Source organism: Mesocricetus auratus, unplaced genomic scaffold (genome assembly GCF_017639785.1).
Source record: "Mesocricetus auratus isolate SY011 unplaced genomic scaffold, BCM_Maur_2.0 Super-Scaffold_100676, whole genome shotgun sequence".
NCBI lineage: Eukaryota > Metazoa > Chordata > Mammalia > Rodentia > Cricetidae > Mesocricetus > Mesocricetus auratus.
Window position 1 is genome coordinate 9,576,184 of NW_024429266.1, and position 14,564 is coordinate 9,590,747.

General features: G+C 49.9%; 1 protein-coding gene, 1 long non-coding RNA gene and 1 other non-coding gene across 4 annotated transcripts in view; 2 read left to right on the forward strand and 1 right to left on the reverse strand.

Annotated features, from left to right (window-relative positions):
• Positions 1-14,564, forward strand: part of Mtarc2 (mitochondrial amidoxime reducing component 2) — a 33,516-nt gene that overhangs the window by 952 nt on the left and 18,000 nt on the right. The window contains exons 1-4 of one of the 2 annotated variants that reach the window (XM_040739054.1): positions 1,310-1,334; positions 3,915-4,088; positions 12,793-12,961; positions 13,902-14,042. In XM_040739054.1, coding sequence (XP_040594988.1) covers positions 3,922-4,088; positions 12,793-12,961; positions 13,902-14,042 — 477 coding nt within the window. In that variant the 5' untranslated portion in view covers positions 1,310-1,334; positions 3,915-3,921. Of the gene's footprint in view, positions 1-1,309; positions 1,335-3,914; positions 4,089-12,792; positions 12,962-13,901; positions 14,043-14,564 lie in introns of those variants that run through there. The other variant, XM_005082430.4, reaches the window with a different exon arrangement.
• Positions 7,344-8,281, reverse strand: LOC121137129. The gene is made up of 2 exons (XR_005874358.1): positions 8,026-8,281; positions 7,344-7,825 (listed from the first exon to the last, which is right to left on the reverse strand). It is a non-coding gene; the product is annotated as an uncharacterized LOC121137129 (long non-coding RNA).
• On the forward strand, positions 10,904-11,011 carry LOC121137313. The gene has a single exon (XR_005874572.1). It is a non-coding gene; the product is annotated as a U6 spliceosomal RNA (small nuclear RNA).

Sequence of the window (14,564 nt, forward strand, 5' to 3'; positions counted from 1 at the left end):
TTAATGAGTAAGGAGCGGAATTACATGGTTTGCGGGGTGGGGGATGGGGAAGAAGATGGGGGTACTATCAGGGGCAGGGAGCTAGAAAACCGGGGTGTAAAATCATGGTAAAGGGGGTTACAATGAAGAAAAGCAAAGACAGTTTGTCGTGGTGCAGAACAAACATATAGATCAGGAAACAGGATCAGCCAGACTGGGTGAGAGTTCTGCTTGAAGGAGGGCCAGCCTGGGCGTGTGTCAAATCCAACTGTCACTGGGACTAAGGGTGAACCCTCGGACCGCCTAGGTCAAGAGGCAAGACTGAACACGTAGATAATTCTCAAACTTTGAAAGGTATTGTTGGGTTAGGAAAGTTGTTCCCTGGGGCAGATTGGGTGTCACAGGTGTCCTGATGGCAGTGCACCCCACCCACCCACCGCCGGATTGATTTTTATGTTATCAAAGGGAATGCCTGTACACACCTCTTACAGGTGGGTGGTCTTCACCAGGCTGAGCGCACAGATTTCATTCTTATAATTAGGATGTCTTCTTCTATGGTGGACATGGCAGCTGTGCTCCCATATGTGGGCAGAGGAGGGGGTTTGCAAAGTGGTCATTTGAGGGATCCATAGCAGAGGTCATCTGATGCCCAGTGTTCATCCCAGGACACCTGTATGTACTGACGCTTGGAGACCGCGGTCCTAAAGAAATGCCGGCTCCTAGTGCACTGGAAGATGTTATCTGAATGTCTTGCATGCGGGCTTTGCAGCTCATGGGCAGTCCCTCACTCTCATCCTAGGTTTCTAATGCTGAGGAGGTTTTCTTTGTTTTAAATTATCGTCAGTGTGCGACTGGGGGTGTAGTTCAGCCGGTAAGAGAGAGTGCTTTGCCTAGTGTCCAAAGCCCTAGTGGCACATGCCAGTAATCTCCACACAGCAGGATCAGAAGTTCAGGGTCATTCCCAGGTCCACAAAGATCAAAGTCGGCCTGGGCTGTATGAAAACGTATCTGTACGCTGAAAGGAAATAAAATACTATCATTTCCTGAAAGTCCTGTTTCTGTCCAAACGAACTCAAATCACTACGAATGAAGGCAACTTTTGTAGCGCATTGAAGTCTCCCCCCGGGTGGCTCGTCTGCTGTAATCAAAGGGTTTTACAGAGACCACTGTGAAGGGGAGGATGTTGAGAGCGGACTGAAGTTTTCCCAGCCTCCTGCTTGAGGCTGGAAAGACCCTGTGTGCTGGGGACTGGGTATCGTCCCACACAGGGGAGGTGCCGAAGCTCAGAGTGCTGACCCGAGCAGGCAGACACGGGCTGCTTCCCTTCCCGGCTAAGAACTTGAGGGTTCTCACAGGTAACCACTACCAACCTGTGTTTCTTACGGATCGTCAGAGGATGTTGTGTTCATCGTTAAGATTACCATGGCTTTCTGTAAATACTGCTAGTGTGGAGGGGAAATGTACCCTTTGCCCCTCCCTGCTTTTCTGCTTCTTGAGGAGTCAATAACATAAAGAAAACTAACTGTATTGTTTCTCCTGTTTTGAGCAATAAATTCTACTCCCTCCCTACCCCCTCTCCTTCCCTCCTTTCTTTCTTGCTTCTCTCCTTCCCTCAGACCCTCCCTCCCTTCCTCCCTCCCTTCCTTCTTTTTCCAAAGGATCTCACTATGTAGCTGCAACTGGCCTGAACTTGCTGTGTAGACAAGGTTGGCCTTGAACTCACAGGGATACACATGTCACCTGGGATCACAAACCCAGTCTGTTCTGGGGGCTTTGCATTCAGATCTTGGTGACTACAGCACTCACTGTTTCTATGATACTGGTGTGTGATACAGGAATGTAAGAAGTGCTTAGGAGCAGGAGACTGTGAGCAAAGGCTCAACCTCTCCGAGCCTTAGTTTTGTTTGAAAAAAAAAAACTGAACTTCACTTTTATTTATCAAAGGGTGATTGATATTCAGAAGCAAGCTTGCCAGCCTGAATTCAGCTTAATGACTGTTGTTTTCTGCCCACAGTAGCACAGCTACTGGCATTTCTGGAGGGCAGGGAAAGAGCCCCTTGGTTTAATTTGTGTCTGGATTTTCCTCTGTACTGCCCGGTGCTTCCAGCTACTGGAGGTTGTGTGTGTGTGTGTGTGTGTGTGTGTGTGTGTGTGTGTGTGTGTGTGTGTCTGTTTTGCTAGTGTTCTCAGGCATTTGAGCTTGACCTTGTCCCAGCTCCCTGAGCTGTGAGGTGTTCAAGGTCCTCTCAGAAGATGCTAACACAGGCTGTCTGCTTCGGGAGTAGCTTCCCCCCCTTCACCTTGTAAATGTCCTTAAGTGCCAACCATGACTCCATCACCTTCTCTGTCCAGACCCTTCCTTGAAGCCAGCTGTCTATTTCTCCTGCAGGAATTTATCATCGTCTACTGATAAAGGGGGCCCCTCCCCTCCCCCTCCCCCTGTGCTGACTCCCCTTCTCATCTCCCATCTTCCCCTCCCCTCTCCTCCTTCACGCTTCCACCCTCCTCCACCCCAACCCTGATGGCTATTTTTTTATTTTATTTTTTGGTGTTTCGAGACAGGGTTTCTCTGTATTGTTTGGAGCCTGTCCTGGAACTCGCTCTGTAGACCAGGCTGGTCTCGAACTCACAGAGATCTGCCTTCCTCTGCCTCCCGAGTGCTGGGATTAAAGGTGTGTACCATTAACGCCCAGCTGCTGGCTAGTTTTCAACAGAAATGAGATTTTTCATTTGCCCTGGGCTCAGCCTCACTGTCCCATTGATCATTCAAGGCCCCGGTTTTTTCCTGTGAGGATTCTGAGCTCTGGGCTGTGACCATGGTTCATCTGCCACCTGCTTGTGCTCTGCTGTAAAATCAGGGTGCCGACTCTTATTGCAGCTCAAGTTGGGTAACTTGATTATGAAAACCTGCTCTCTGGTCTCATCCTTTCTCTCAGACTTGGCAGAACACAGTGGATCATTTGTTCATGGGGAATTATTTATGTGCACAAGATAAAAAAAAAATACCCTGAAGGGTGACAGGATAACGAGGTGATTGAGGTTTGTTATGTGTGGCAGCTGTCTTAGTTAATTGTTCTTATTGTTGAGACAAAATACTTGACAAGAAGCAAATTAGGAAGGAAGGGTTTGCAGCAGGATGGTCAGACAGCTGGTCAAGTTACATCCAATGTCAGGGAGCAGAGAGATGAAGGACAGTGTTCAGCTAGCTTCGACCTTCCTATTCAGTCTAGAAACGCAGCCCATGGGCTGCTACCATCCACTTAGGGTGAGTCTTTGCACCTCAGTTAATTTAGACATTTCCTCAGGTATGCCCAGAGGCTCTTCAAGATCCGGTCAAGTTGCCAGTCGATATCAACCATTATAGTAGCCTTTTAACTATTTATCAGTTTTTGAGCAGTCCCAAGGTTGGATTCTCTTGCAGTTAGCTGCCTCAGCAATTAGCAGGAAGTCACTGAGCACCCCCTCCCATTTTTAACATCAGCATTGAGTTCCCTAGTCATTACACAGTGATGTGGGCTAAATCGGGGTGGCGGCTTTGAGAGGGCTATTTTGGGTGGATGGGAGTTGAGAAGATTCAGCCTGGAGAAGGACTGATGACCAGAGATGATGTGTCTGGTTGAGTACATACCAAATCTTGTCTGGGGCTGGGGCATGCTGGGAGTTACTTAGTCTGAGAAGTCTAGGAACACACATTGGCACCCAGTGAGGGCTTCTTGCTGCGTCCTAACGTAGCAAAGGGCATTGCGGGAGTGATAGAGGCAGCTCCTTTTGGAGACAGTGACTTTTAAACCAAAAGGGTCTGGGCAGACCTGCACCGTCTGCCATCAGCTGTCACACCAGGATGGGTGGGTGGCTCTGAGGTGAGCGAGAGCTAAAGGAAGCTCTTGAGGCTCGGGGAAGAATTTCTGAGTGCCCGTCTGTCTGTCTCTCTGCAGGTTTTGGATGGTGGTTAAGGAAGATGGACACATGGTCACTGCCCGCCAGGAGCCTCGCCTTGTGCTGGTCTCCATCACCTTGGAGAACAACTATCTGACCCTCGAAGCCCCAGGCATGGACCAGATGGTTTTACCTATCAAGCTGCCTTCATCGAATAAGATCCACGACTGCAGGTGCTCTGCCTGGGGACAGTAGGGAAACTGCAACAGACCTGATTTTTCCTTGTATTTGTTACAGCTTGTGTCAGAACTGTAGAAGATGGCGTTGGTGCAGGAAAATACTGAAGAGGGATTAGTCTATGGGGTGGGGCTTGACTGTGATAACTGTTAAGGGTACCCGGTTCTAGCTTTTATTTATTTGTTTTTTTAATTTTACTTTGGAGAATTTTACTTGGAGAAGGGACAGTTACTCCTATGGCCTCTGGTTTGTTATGTAACCAAGGATGACTTTGAACTTTTGACCATTGTGCCTTTGCCTACTGAATGCTGGAATCACAGCCTATACCACCGTGTTCAGTTTGTGTGGTGCTGGGGATAGGCATTCACTGTACTAACCGAGCTACAGCCTCAGCCTGGGAATTGGTTTTAAGCAGGACGTTAAGAGTTGCAACTGATGAAATAAATGATTGTCACATAGGAAAAGCTATCACTTACATTGAAGGGTTCCTAGAAGTAGGCAGAGCTAACAGAGGGAAGCCTCGGGGATGACCATAGGCAACTTGAGGAAGGAGAAACTGCAGCCTGGAGCCTTTGCTTGGGCCTCTGCAGGAAAGAGAAAAAACAAGGGGTTAGGCAGGGTTCAGGTTAGAATAACCTCAGCAGGGGTCCCAGGGCATAGTGGTCATGTGGCTTATAGCCCTGACACCTGTTCCCTAAAGGAGGGTTTGCAAGTCATGCTTGCACGTGACAAGACGATTGTCTCTGGGAATATGTCTCTAGCTGGCCATAGGAGTAGCTGTCCCTTCTCCAAGGTCTCTGAGACAGCGAAGCAAAAAGCATACTTGCCACAAGTGTAAAGAGGTTTATCTAATAACGTGCACACATGCAGCGATGTGGGTGTAGGGGTCAGAGGACAACTTACAAGAGCCAGTTCTCTCCTTCTACCGTGTGGGTTCTGGGGATCGCATCCAGGTCTTCGGGCCTGCCAGCAGCTACCCTTGCCCACTGAGCCGGCTCGCTGGTCCTTGGAGAGACATCCAGACTTTACCAGTTCATCTCAGGGCTGGATAACAAGCACACGGGAACTTCCCAGCCTCCGAGTGTGCCACTGAGATGGAGGATTTAAAACAGGGGTAGAGGGGGGCGGGCAGGGGCAAGGCCTCAGGCCTTGGCATCTGTTTATGTGTGGGACCTCTCTTGATGACCCATGGCCTGCTGGGTCTTGCCGGAATTTCGTGTGTGTGTGTGTGTGTGTGTGTGTGTGTGTGTGTGTGTGTGTGTGTGTCTGAGAACTAAAGCTGGGAAGGCCTTGCTCTTTGATGTTGGGAAATCACAGAAACTCGGGTGTTTACTGAGGGATGGGGCAATGCTCTGGATCCTTTGGTAACTAGGTGAGTGCCGGGGTTAGAACCAGGGCTCTGTGCGGACTAAGTGAGCTGCTGTGCCATGATACTTCAGCTGGGCTCCAAATGTCTGGGCGTTATCTCCTCCAATGATGAGTTCTCCAGTGCACACCAGCTGGTGCCCCACAATGCATGTTTAACACCATCTGCGTGGAGATAGCCTCAGATCCCACAGAGTAAGTACTGGCCTCTTGAAGCTGCCTCCCACTTCCGACACTAGTAGCCTGAGACAGTAGCTGTGCCAGCTAGAGCTAGTGACTCGCTGGTCGTGGCTGGCCCGAGCCACTTCCGAAGCCTAAGCCTCTGGCCCACCAACTATGACTTGACTCCATGGCCTCCTTCTTGGGGTCAAGTCTTCAGAATGCCTCACGGAATTCAGGAAGCACATTTGCCCGTTACTTGCAGAGGGTACTCTAAGGCTCTAAGGAGGAGGGGGCAGGTGAGGAGGTGGCTGGGGCAAGGTGTGGGGAGTGGAACTCCTGTGTGCTTTCTGGGCGTGCTGCCCTGGAGATACGGTGTTCTGTTCCAGCCAGAGAATGATCTGTGATAGCCAGAATGAGTGAGTTTACTAAAGGTATGTCAAGCCAAAGCGAAAGAATGAATAGCAAGAGGCAGGCAGGTCGCAGGCAGGCAGGCAGCAGCAAAACATCATCAAATCGGGGGCTCCATACATCCAGCAGAAATCAACTCAGGAAGCCACCTTAAGACAGACAGCTGCATTCCCAGTAGAGAGTCCCAGGCAGAGCTGAGCATCTGTCCCCCAGGCGGAGCTTCCAAGTAAAAGATCAAATAGCAGCAGACAGATGTCATCAAATGGGGTCATCCCACATCCAGCAGAGACCTCTAGGGAAGTTGAGCCAGTCACCTGGAGTTCCCAACTGGGCGTTTCCTCTGTGGCTGAACTTTGGCCCTGTCCTTCCCATCACCTGCACTTTAAGAGATTAAACAATAGACAGTTGCTGAAAATGGTTTACCTTAAGGCGTTTTGAGGGCACAGTGTTTTCACCCTCCGGCTGTTTGATCCTCGCTGCCTTAGAGGAAGGGGAGAACTTGTTCCTGGACAGAGGGCCTCTCAGGGTGCTTTGAGACACACATGCTCTGCTCTCAAATGGGCAAGGAGGCCAACCCCTGTAGAGCCAGCTCAAACAACACTGTAGGCTAAGCAGTCTGGGAGCTCACTGAACCCAGCCCTTTGGGCTTTTATTGCATAGGTGTGATTGATAAAAATAATTAGCCGTTGATCAACTCAGTCCTCAGCTTCTGCCCCCTCCTCTGAGGTCAGGGTCGAGGGTAGTGGGGTGTACTAAAGTTCAGACCTCTGATGTTGGAGGGGGGGTTCCCTGGCGATCGGCTCCTGAGGGAGTTGGCTCATTACCACATGGGGCCTGGGCACTGAACTTCAGGCCTGGTGGCAGATGTCTTTAGGGTTTGAATCATCTTGCCAGTCCCATGCTTGTGTTTTAATGGAAGAGGAAGGAAGAGATGACTTTTGGTGTGACAAAAAGCCTTTGAGATCTAGCTGTGAAGACTAGCTAAGCTATAAAAATAAATAAATAAATAAATGAAATTAAAATAAAGATAAAAAGACTAGCTAAGAAACATTTGATTTTACATATATGTATATATAGGCATATTTAAGTTACATACAGAAGTAGCAGTTGCCCATTTTGTTAACCATATCAATTTTTTCCCTAAAAGTGAAAACAAAGAAAAGAAAAAAGGTGGCTTTGGCCTTGGAAAGTCCAACAGAAGTTTTGTTTCTTTGTAACTGAAGAGAAACCAAACCAAAAAAAAAAAAAAAAACTGGGTGAGATAGGAAAATGTCTGTTATTTTTCTGGTGTTATAAGGAGACATAACCAAAGTAACTTATTATAAAAGAAAGCATTTAATTGGGGGATTACAGTTTTAGACAGTCAGTCCATCCTGATGGGAGCACGGCAGAGGGCAGGCGTGGGTGAGTCCATCCTGGCGGGGAGCACGGCAGAGGGCAGGCGTGGGTGAGTCCATCCTGGTGAGGAGCACGGCAGAGGGCAGGCGTGGGTGAGTCCATCCTGGTGAGGAGCACGGCAGAGGGCAGGCGTGGGTGAGTCCATCCTGATGGGGAGCACAGCAGAGGGCAGGCGTGGGTGAGTCCATCCTGATGGGAGCACGGAAGAATGCAGGCGTGGGTGAGTCCATCCTGGCGGGGAGCACGGCAGGGGGCAGGCGTGGGTGAGTCCATCCTGATGGGGAGCACGGCAGAGGGCAGGCGTGGGTGAGTCCATCCTGGCGGGGAGCACGGCAGAGGGCAGGCGTGGTGCTGGAGCCGTAGCTGAGCATTTGCATCCTTCTCAGGAGGTGGGGCATCACTGTAAATGAGAATGATGCAGGCTTTTGAAACCTCAGAGCCCACACCCCCGCAGTGACACACCTTTTCCAACGAGGCCAACCTAATTCTTCCCAAACCGTTCCACCAACTGCAGACCGTGTACTCAAACATAGGAGCCTGTGGATGCTATTCTCATTCAAACCACCAAGGAAGGGCAGGGGCATGCTTTTCATTCCTTACCACAGAGCGAGCCACCCCTGGGTCCTCACTGAGTTTGTTTCTCTCTACCAGCGAACCTCCTCCAGTGGACACCAGCTGGGGCCAACACCGGGGCCCCTACTCCATCCGATAGCACCCCCTCTCGCCGGTTAAGGACTTGGTCGGACTCTTCCTGGCTTCAGACGCCAGTGAGGCAGGCTGACTGTGACTCAGCACCTGCTTCGCTCCTTGGGTCCTGCGCGCCTGCTGGGGTGCCTCTCAGGAGTTGGGGGCCGTGTGTGCCGGGTACTTGTGAAGGGTGTGCTAAAGGCTGAGAGGGTGGGGCAGGTAGGGGACTAAACTCTCACGTGCTTTCTGGGCGTGCCCTCCCTTTACACACCTCTAGGTGTTCAGCAGTGGAGAAACTCTCTGGACATAGTCCTTTGGGCGTTTATGGAAACTTTATTACACAGCGTGCTTGGTAAAATTATCAGCCATTGATTAGCTTTCAGCCTCTGCCCTTCCTTGGAGGTCAGGGACTGTGGTACTAGAGTCCAGCACACTGATCTTGGGGGTTGACTCCCCCGACCTCAGGCAGCTTGGGAGCCGCAGTCATCGCTGACCCCTGTAACACAGAGATTCCCTTCAGCTTCCTACCATCGGCCACTGTGTGGACTGTGGCTTCCACTGTGTGAGTCTCTGACAACCTGAGTGTTCATTCTTTAGCTCATGCTCATAAGAAGCTGTTGAGAGTTTGTCTGTAATATGAACACTACTCTGTGAGTGTTCTTTAAGGTTTATGTTTATTAGTTTTGATGATGATCATGTGTGTGTATCTGAGTGAGTCTGGTGCAGGGGCCCTCAGAGAGCAGAGATTCCCCGTGTGTGCCAGGTTCTCTGGAGCTCTCTGGAGTTTCAGGTCATGGTGAGTCTACTGACAGTCCCCCAGTGTAGAGAGAAGCCTTCCCGCCAGCCTGGTCCCGGAGCCGTATCAGTCCCAAATGAACACACAGGATGCTATATTAGTTATGAAGCTGTTGGCCTTGCTTGTTTCTTACTGGCTAGCTCTGACTTAAGTATTTACTCCATAATTGTTAATCTAAGTATTTCTCTTATCAGAGAAAAGGTCTGGACTTCTTACCCCTAAGGCAGCTACATCGTGACTCCCTGTGTTTCTCCTTTCCAGAGTCCTATTTGATTCCTAGTCCCACCTATCTTGCTTCCCTATTGGCCAACAGTGCTTTATTGACATATATACAGGATTTCCCCATCACCCCAGGAGAGCAGCAAATGCTCTTAGCTGCCGAGTCATCTCCAGCCCCCTCATGTGTGTCTTCTGAGAGCACATGTGCCAAGTGGGGAGGTCAGAAGACAACCAGGGTGAGGTCAGTTCTCTTCTTCTACCATGTGGGATCCCAGGGATTGAACTCAGGCTGTGAAACTTGGCAGTAAACCCCTTTACCTGCTGAGCCATCCTGCCAGCCCCAAGGTATGGATTTTAAGTATAGGCTACCTGGATCAATAGATGCACAGCATTTATTTTTATTTACTTGATTATTTAGAGACAGAGTCTTGCTGTGTAGCTCAGACTGGCCTAGGATTCTCTATGTAGCTCAGGCCGGCCCAAACTGTTAGATCTCTTGGCCCGACTCCCCAGTGCTTAGATTATAGGTACATACAAATCAAGGGGCACTAGACATGCCCAACTGTTTTCTGAGTGAGCTGGCTTGTCTGCCCTCAGAGTGGGGCCCACTGAAGTTTGGGGTTAGTTTTTTCCCAGCAGGCACAGGCCTGGTAGAGGAATACCTGCTATCAGTTGGAAGGACACTGGCTGATCAGTATTCTCTTGTCCTGTTGGGTAATTTCTACTTTCCCAAGAGCCAGTGCCAGTCTCCTGCGTGGGATGGATGGTGTGGGGTAGAGGTGTGTGCAGTTGCATACGGGTGGTGTTCTGAAGGAGATACAGGACACTTGTGGAGCTGCTCAACAGTGGGTAGGATCTGTTCTGAGTAGTGGAGGGGTGGATTACAGTTTCAGGAGAAGGGCTGAAGTCAGTCAAGGACCAAGAGGGACCCATAGATCCAAACAGTGCTCCAAGAAGGGTTTCAGATAGAGGGAAGGGGCCCTAGAAGGGGCTTTAACAGAGGAGTGTCAAGATTTGACAATACGGGGTGTGGTGGTAATGCTTGTAATCCCAGCTCTGGGAGATGGAGGATTTTGAGCCTTCAAGGGCTCAGAGGTTCCAACTGTTAATGAGTATTCTGGGTGTTAATGCTGAGCTCGTTTGCACACATCACCTCAGGCATCCATTCTCACACTGGTACAGGCACAGCATTCACACAGGCTGTGTGTGTGTACTGCTCATGGTGTGTCTCTGTGTGTGTGTGTGTGTGCACTTCTCATGGTGTGGGAGGGCCCGGGAAACTTTCAAGAGATCAATTTCCAGATCCTCAAATCCATAGCTTGCACCAGAGCACCCCGCCCCACTTAGTCAGGGTTTCTGTTGCTCTGAAGAGACACCACGTCCAGTCCACAGCAACATTTAACTGGGGGGTGGGGGTGGCTCACAGTTTCAGAGGCTCAGTCTGTTACCATCATGGTGGGGAGCGTGGCAGTGTGCAGGCAGACATGGCGCTGGCTACATCTTGACCAGAAGGCAACAGGAAGTGTCTGACGGTCACGCCAAGCGAAGCTCCTGCAAAAGAGACCTCAGAGCCTGCCCCCACAGGGACACACTTCTTCCAACAAGGCCACACCTCTTAATATTGCCACTCCCTTTGTGGGCCATTTTCTTTAAAATCGTTCCGCCCCCACTGTCATTCTGGGAGTGGAACCCACGTCCTTGTGCACGCTAAGTAAGTGCTCTACCACTGGGCTAGCCAGGCCTCATTTCTTTTTTCTTTAAAAATGAAACTTTGTCGTGTTTCCTTTTTGGCAGCACCTATACTGAAATTGGAATGATACAGAGTCAACTAGCCTGGCCCCGTGCAAGGATGACACGCACATCTGCTAAATGTTCCACATCTTTGTCAAATACATATAAACAAATAGTTGTTACATTTTAAAGAGTAGCTGGGTGGCACAGGCCTTTAATTTCAGCACTCAAGTGGGAAAGGCGAGTGGAGCTCTGTGAGTTTGAGACCACCCACGTCTACACAGCACTTTCATGGTCAGCCAAGGCTACACAGTGACACCTTATCTCAATCCCCTCTCTCAAATTATCAGTGAATAGGGTTTTGCTATGTGGTTCAGGCTGTCCTTGAACTCAGTACCCTACCCCAGCCTTTGGAGTTCTGGAGTTTGAGGTATACACAGTCATTCCCAGCCCCTTGTTCTCAGGGCTATTAACGGAAGGCAATGTGCGTGGTGATTCACAGGGAGGCGGAGGCAGGACTGCTGTGAGTTTGGAGCCAAGCTGGGCAGCGCTGTGAAACCCTAACCTCTTTACCACACCGTGAGGCCTTGCTGGGGGGGGGTGGGGGGGGGAGACACTAAACCTTGTCTAGAATTAACTATGATTTATGCATATCCTTAGGGTTCATTAATAAATTAATTTCAACTAAAATCTGGTCTTTATGCTTAGAGATCATCAGAATTTACAATGTACCCATTTTATTATGATTAATTACTTTACAAATCAAAATTGTAAAGATAATTTAGTCTCTCCCAAATTCTTTCACATATAGATACTCAGAAACGAAATTTTATTGGTTCAGAGGAAATATTTAGGAGATCAATAGTCATATGTCAGTATGAAATTCTGCGAGAGAAGTGGAGAGTGTTCAAGAATAAAGAGGTGAACCATCCAAAACTTTGGACCATTTATCTGAAGTTATTACCTTCCGTGCAATTGCATGTCTGCTGACAATGGTTACCCCTTTGTACCAGGAAAAGGCTCAAAGGTTGTCTGGGATATTAGGAGCCAGAAGGAGAGTATTTTTCCTTTCAACAACCTTGGGTGGCATGGTGGAACAGCTCTGTGTGAGGCAGGAGGTTCAAGGGTAGCCTCTCCTATGTAGCAAGTTCAAGGCCAGCTTGGGTTACCAGTGACCATGTTTCAAAACAGCAACAGTAACAACACTAGTTGGCCTATTTAGAGAAAATCTTACTTGTGTATTTTAAAAATGGATGTTGGTAGATATCAAACTGATAGCATTTAGCACTCACTGGAGAAAAATCAAGTACTGTCTCATTTTAGATGTCAGTGTTGTATAATGCAAGGAAATTACGTGTTAAAGTTAGATTGAAATTTCTACACATCAATCTATAAGCTCTGTGCAGGACACACAGTTTTAATAACTAATGTAGAGAAGTCAATTTAAACCAAACCAGGAGCACAGCAGAGATCACAGTGTGGGCTGACATCCGTGCCCCATGCCCCCGGCTGTGCAGGTGTGATGTGTTTATCTCCAGTTTATAGCTGGGGGGGGCAGAAGCATTAAGTTTGCTTAAGGCCAACAGACCAAGGGGATGACGGTTTCCAATAAGAATTCCCAGTCAAAGGTGCAGCTGCCTCAGGTAGGCCCACCCCTCCTTCTGAAAGAAACCTGAATCCTGGTATTCCTAATGGAGCAGGGACCTGGCCACTTAGACGGCTGGAAGCCTATCAGAAGTGCAGCGTTCCAGATTCCAGCACCAACCCTCCGGCCCAGAGTCTGCATCTGAACAAGAGTCTGGGTGATTCACAGACACAGAGCCGGGGAGGTCTTCCCCAGAGCAGGTCCCGGACGTGGGCACTCTCCTGGCTCCTCTCTGAAGACCTCTTGGTGTTGTCACTCAGTGTGTAATCTGGTGTTCCAACTCTTCCAGGCTGTTCGGTCTCGACATTAAAGGCAGAGATTGTGGCGACGAGGTAGCTCAGTGGTTCACCAACTACTTGAAGACGCAGCCCTACAGGTTGGTTCAGTTTGATACCAGCATGAAAGGAAGGACAACAAAGAAGCTTTACCCTTCTGAAGGTTACCTTCAGAATTACGAGGTGAGCACACGGTCTTCCTCCATTCTGCCAACTCACTCTGGGCCCTCGGAGCTTCCTTCTCTGTCCGTAGAGCCCCTTGGGAGGCTTCAGTTAGGAAACCTCGACTCTGCTTCAGGAGGGTGGTCCAGGGTGCACCCTACACTCTAAGGATGGAGAGGGACCTGACCCAGGGTGCAACCTCCATACTAAGGATGGAGAGGGACCTGAGGTGAGGGCTGTCTCCATGCTGCACTTCTGGGGTGCATAGAGGGTTAGGTGGGGGAGATATGTGGAGGGAGATGTTGGGACTAAATGTGCCTTGCGTGATGCAATCTCTCTCCAGGCCACCACCACTGCCCGAGTGTGTGACGGCTGTGCCACAGGCCAGGAAGGCAGTTCCTGCCAGGGAAAGCTAGCATGAGCCACGGTTTAGGATGCATTCCCCTTCAAAGCCAGGGTTATTTATTATTATTAATGTTACTAGTGATACTATTATTTATTTGCTTTGTTGCTAACGTTCCTCACCTAAAACACTGTCAGGCATCTACCGGTGATCAGTAGGTTTTGAGCGAATGGTTGGTATTGAGCGAAAAGCAACCCGCTGGTGTAGTGGAGGTGCACACCTTTAATCCAGCCATTCCTGCCGTAGAGGCAGGTGGTTCTGTGAGTTCAAGCACAGCCTGGCCTACCTAATAAACTCCAGGACATCCAGGGCTGCCTAGTCCCGTTCTCAAAGAAATACATAAATAATTATTAAAATAGCAAGAGCCAGCCCAAGCTGCCGCCTTGTCTGGTGTGTGGACAGAAGCCAGGTTTCGGTGCTGGCATCCTGTCGGCCCCCTCCCCTTCCCCTCTCCTGGATATAGCTCTCTCCCCTGCTGCGCTTGAGAGGCTTTGTGTGTGGACCCTGCTGAACTTTGGGCGGGGAGGCCTGAGCTGACTGTGCTGTGTCCTGTGACAGGTAGCCTACCCAGACTGCAGCCCTATCCACTTGATTTCCGAAGCCTCCTTAGCCGACCTCAACACCCGGCTGAAGAAGAAAGTGAAGATGGAGTACTTCAGGCCCAACATCATGGTGTCAGGCTGCGAGGCTTTTGAGGAGGTAAGGGGCCACTGACGCAGACGTCGAACTCGCGTGTGCTGTCCCCAGAGCTGGTGACTATGAAGTTCCTGCAGTAGTGACCCAGATTCCCCAAGGCTTGGTGGTGGGGCGACTCCTTCCCCCAGATTGTCTGTGGTCTCTATGGCTGCTAATGGTCTCCTGGCCTCTAGGGGGCGCTGTTCACATTCTCATGCTTAGGCTCCAGAGCTCACCAAACTCCAGCTTGCAGCCAAGACTGCACTATCTGCCTGTAGCCTGGGCATAGGAAAGGAAAGGAGGACAAAGAGGAAAGCACCCCCACCACCACCCAGGAGCATGTGCAAAGATTTCAGTTCCAGGTTCCCACGTAGAGGCTATGAAGGAGCCGTGTCCTTGGACAGTGCCCTTGCTGTGGTCTCCTGAGTGACCAACAGGAAGAAATCCCACCCCCTCCGTTCACTGCAGCCTTAAAGGGACACTTACATTAGACGCTGGTGAACACAGCCCCCTCACCGTTAGGAGCTGCTTGGTCCTGATGAGAAG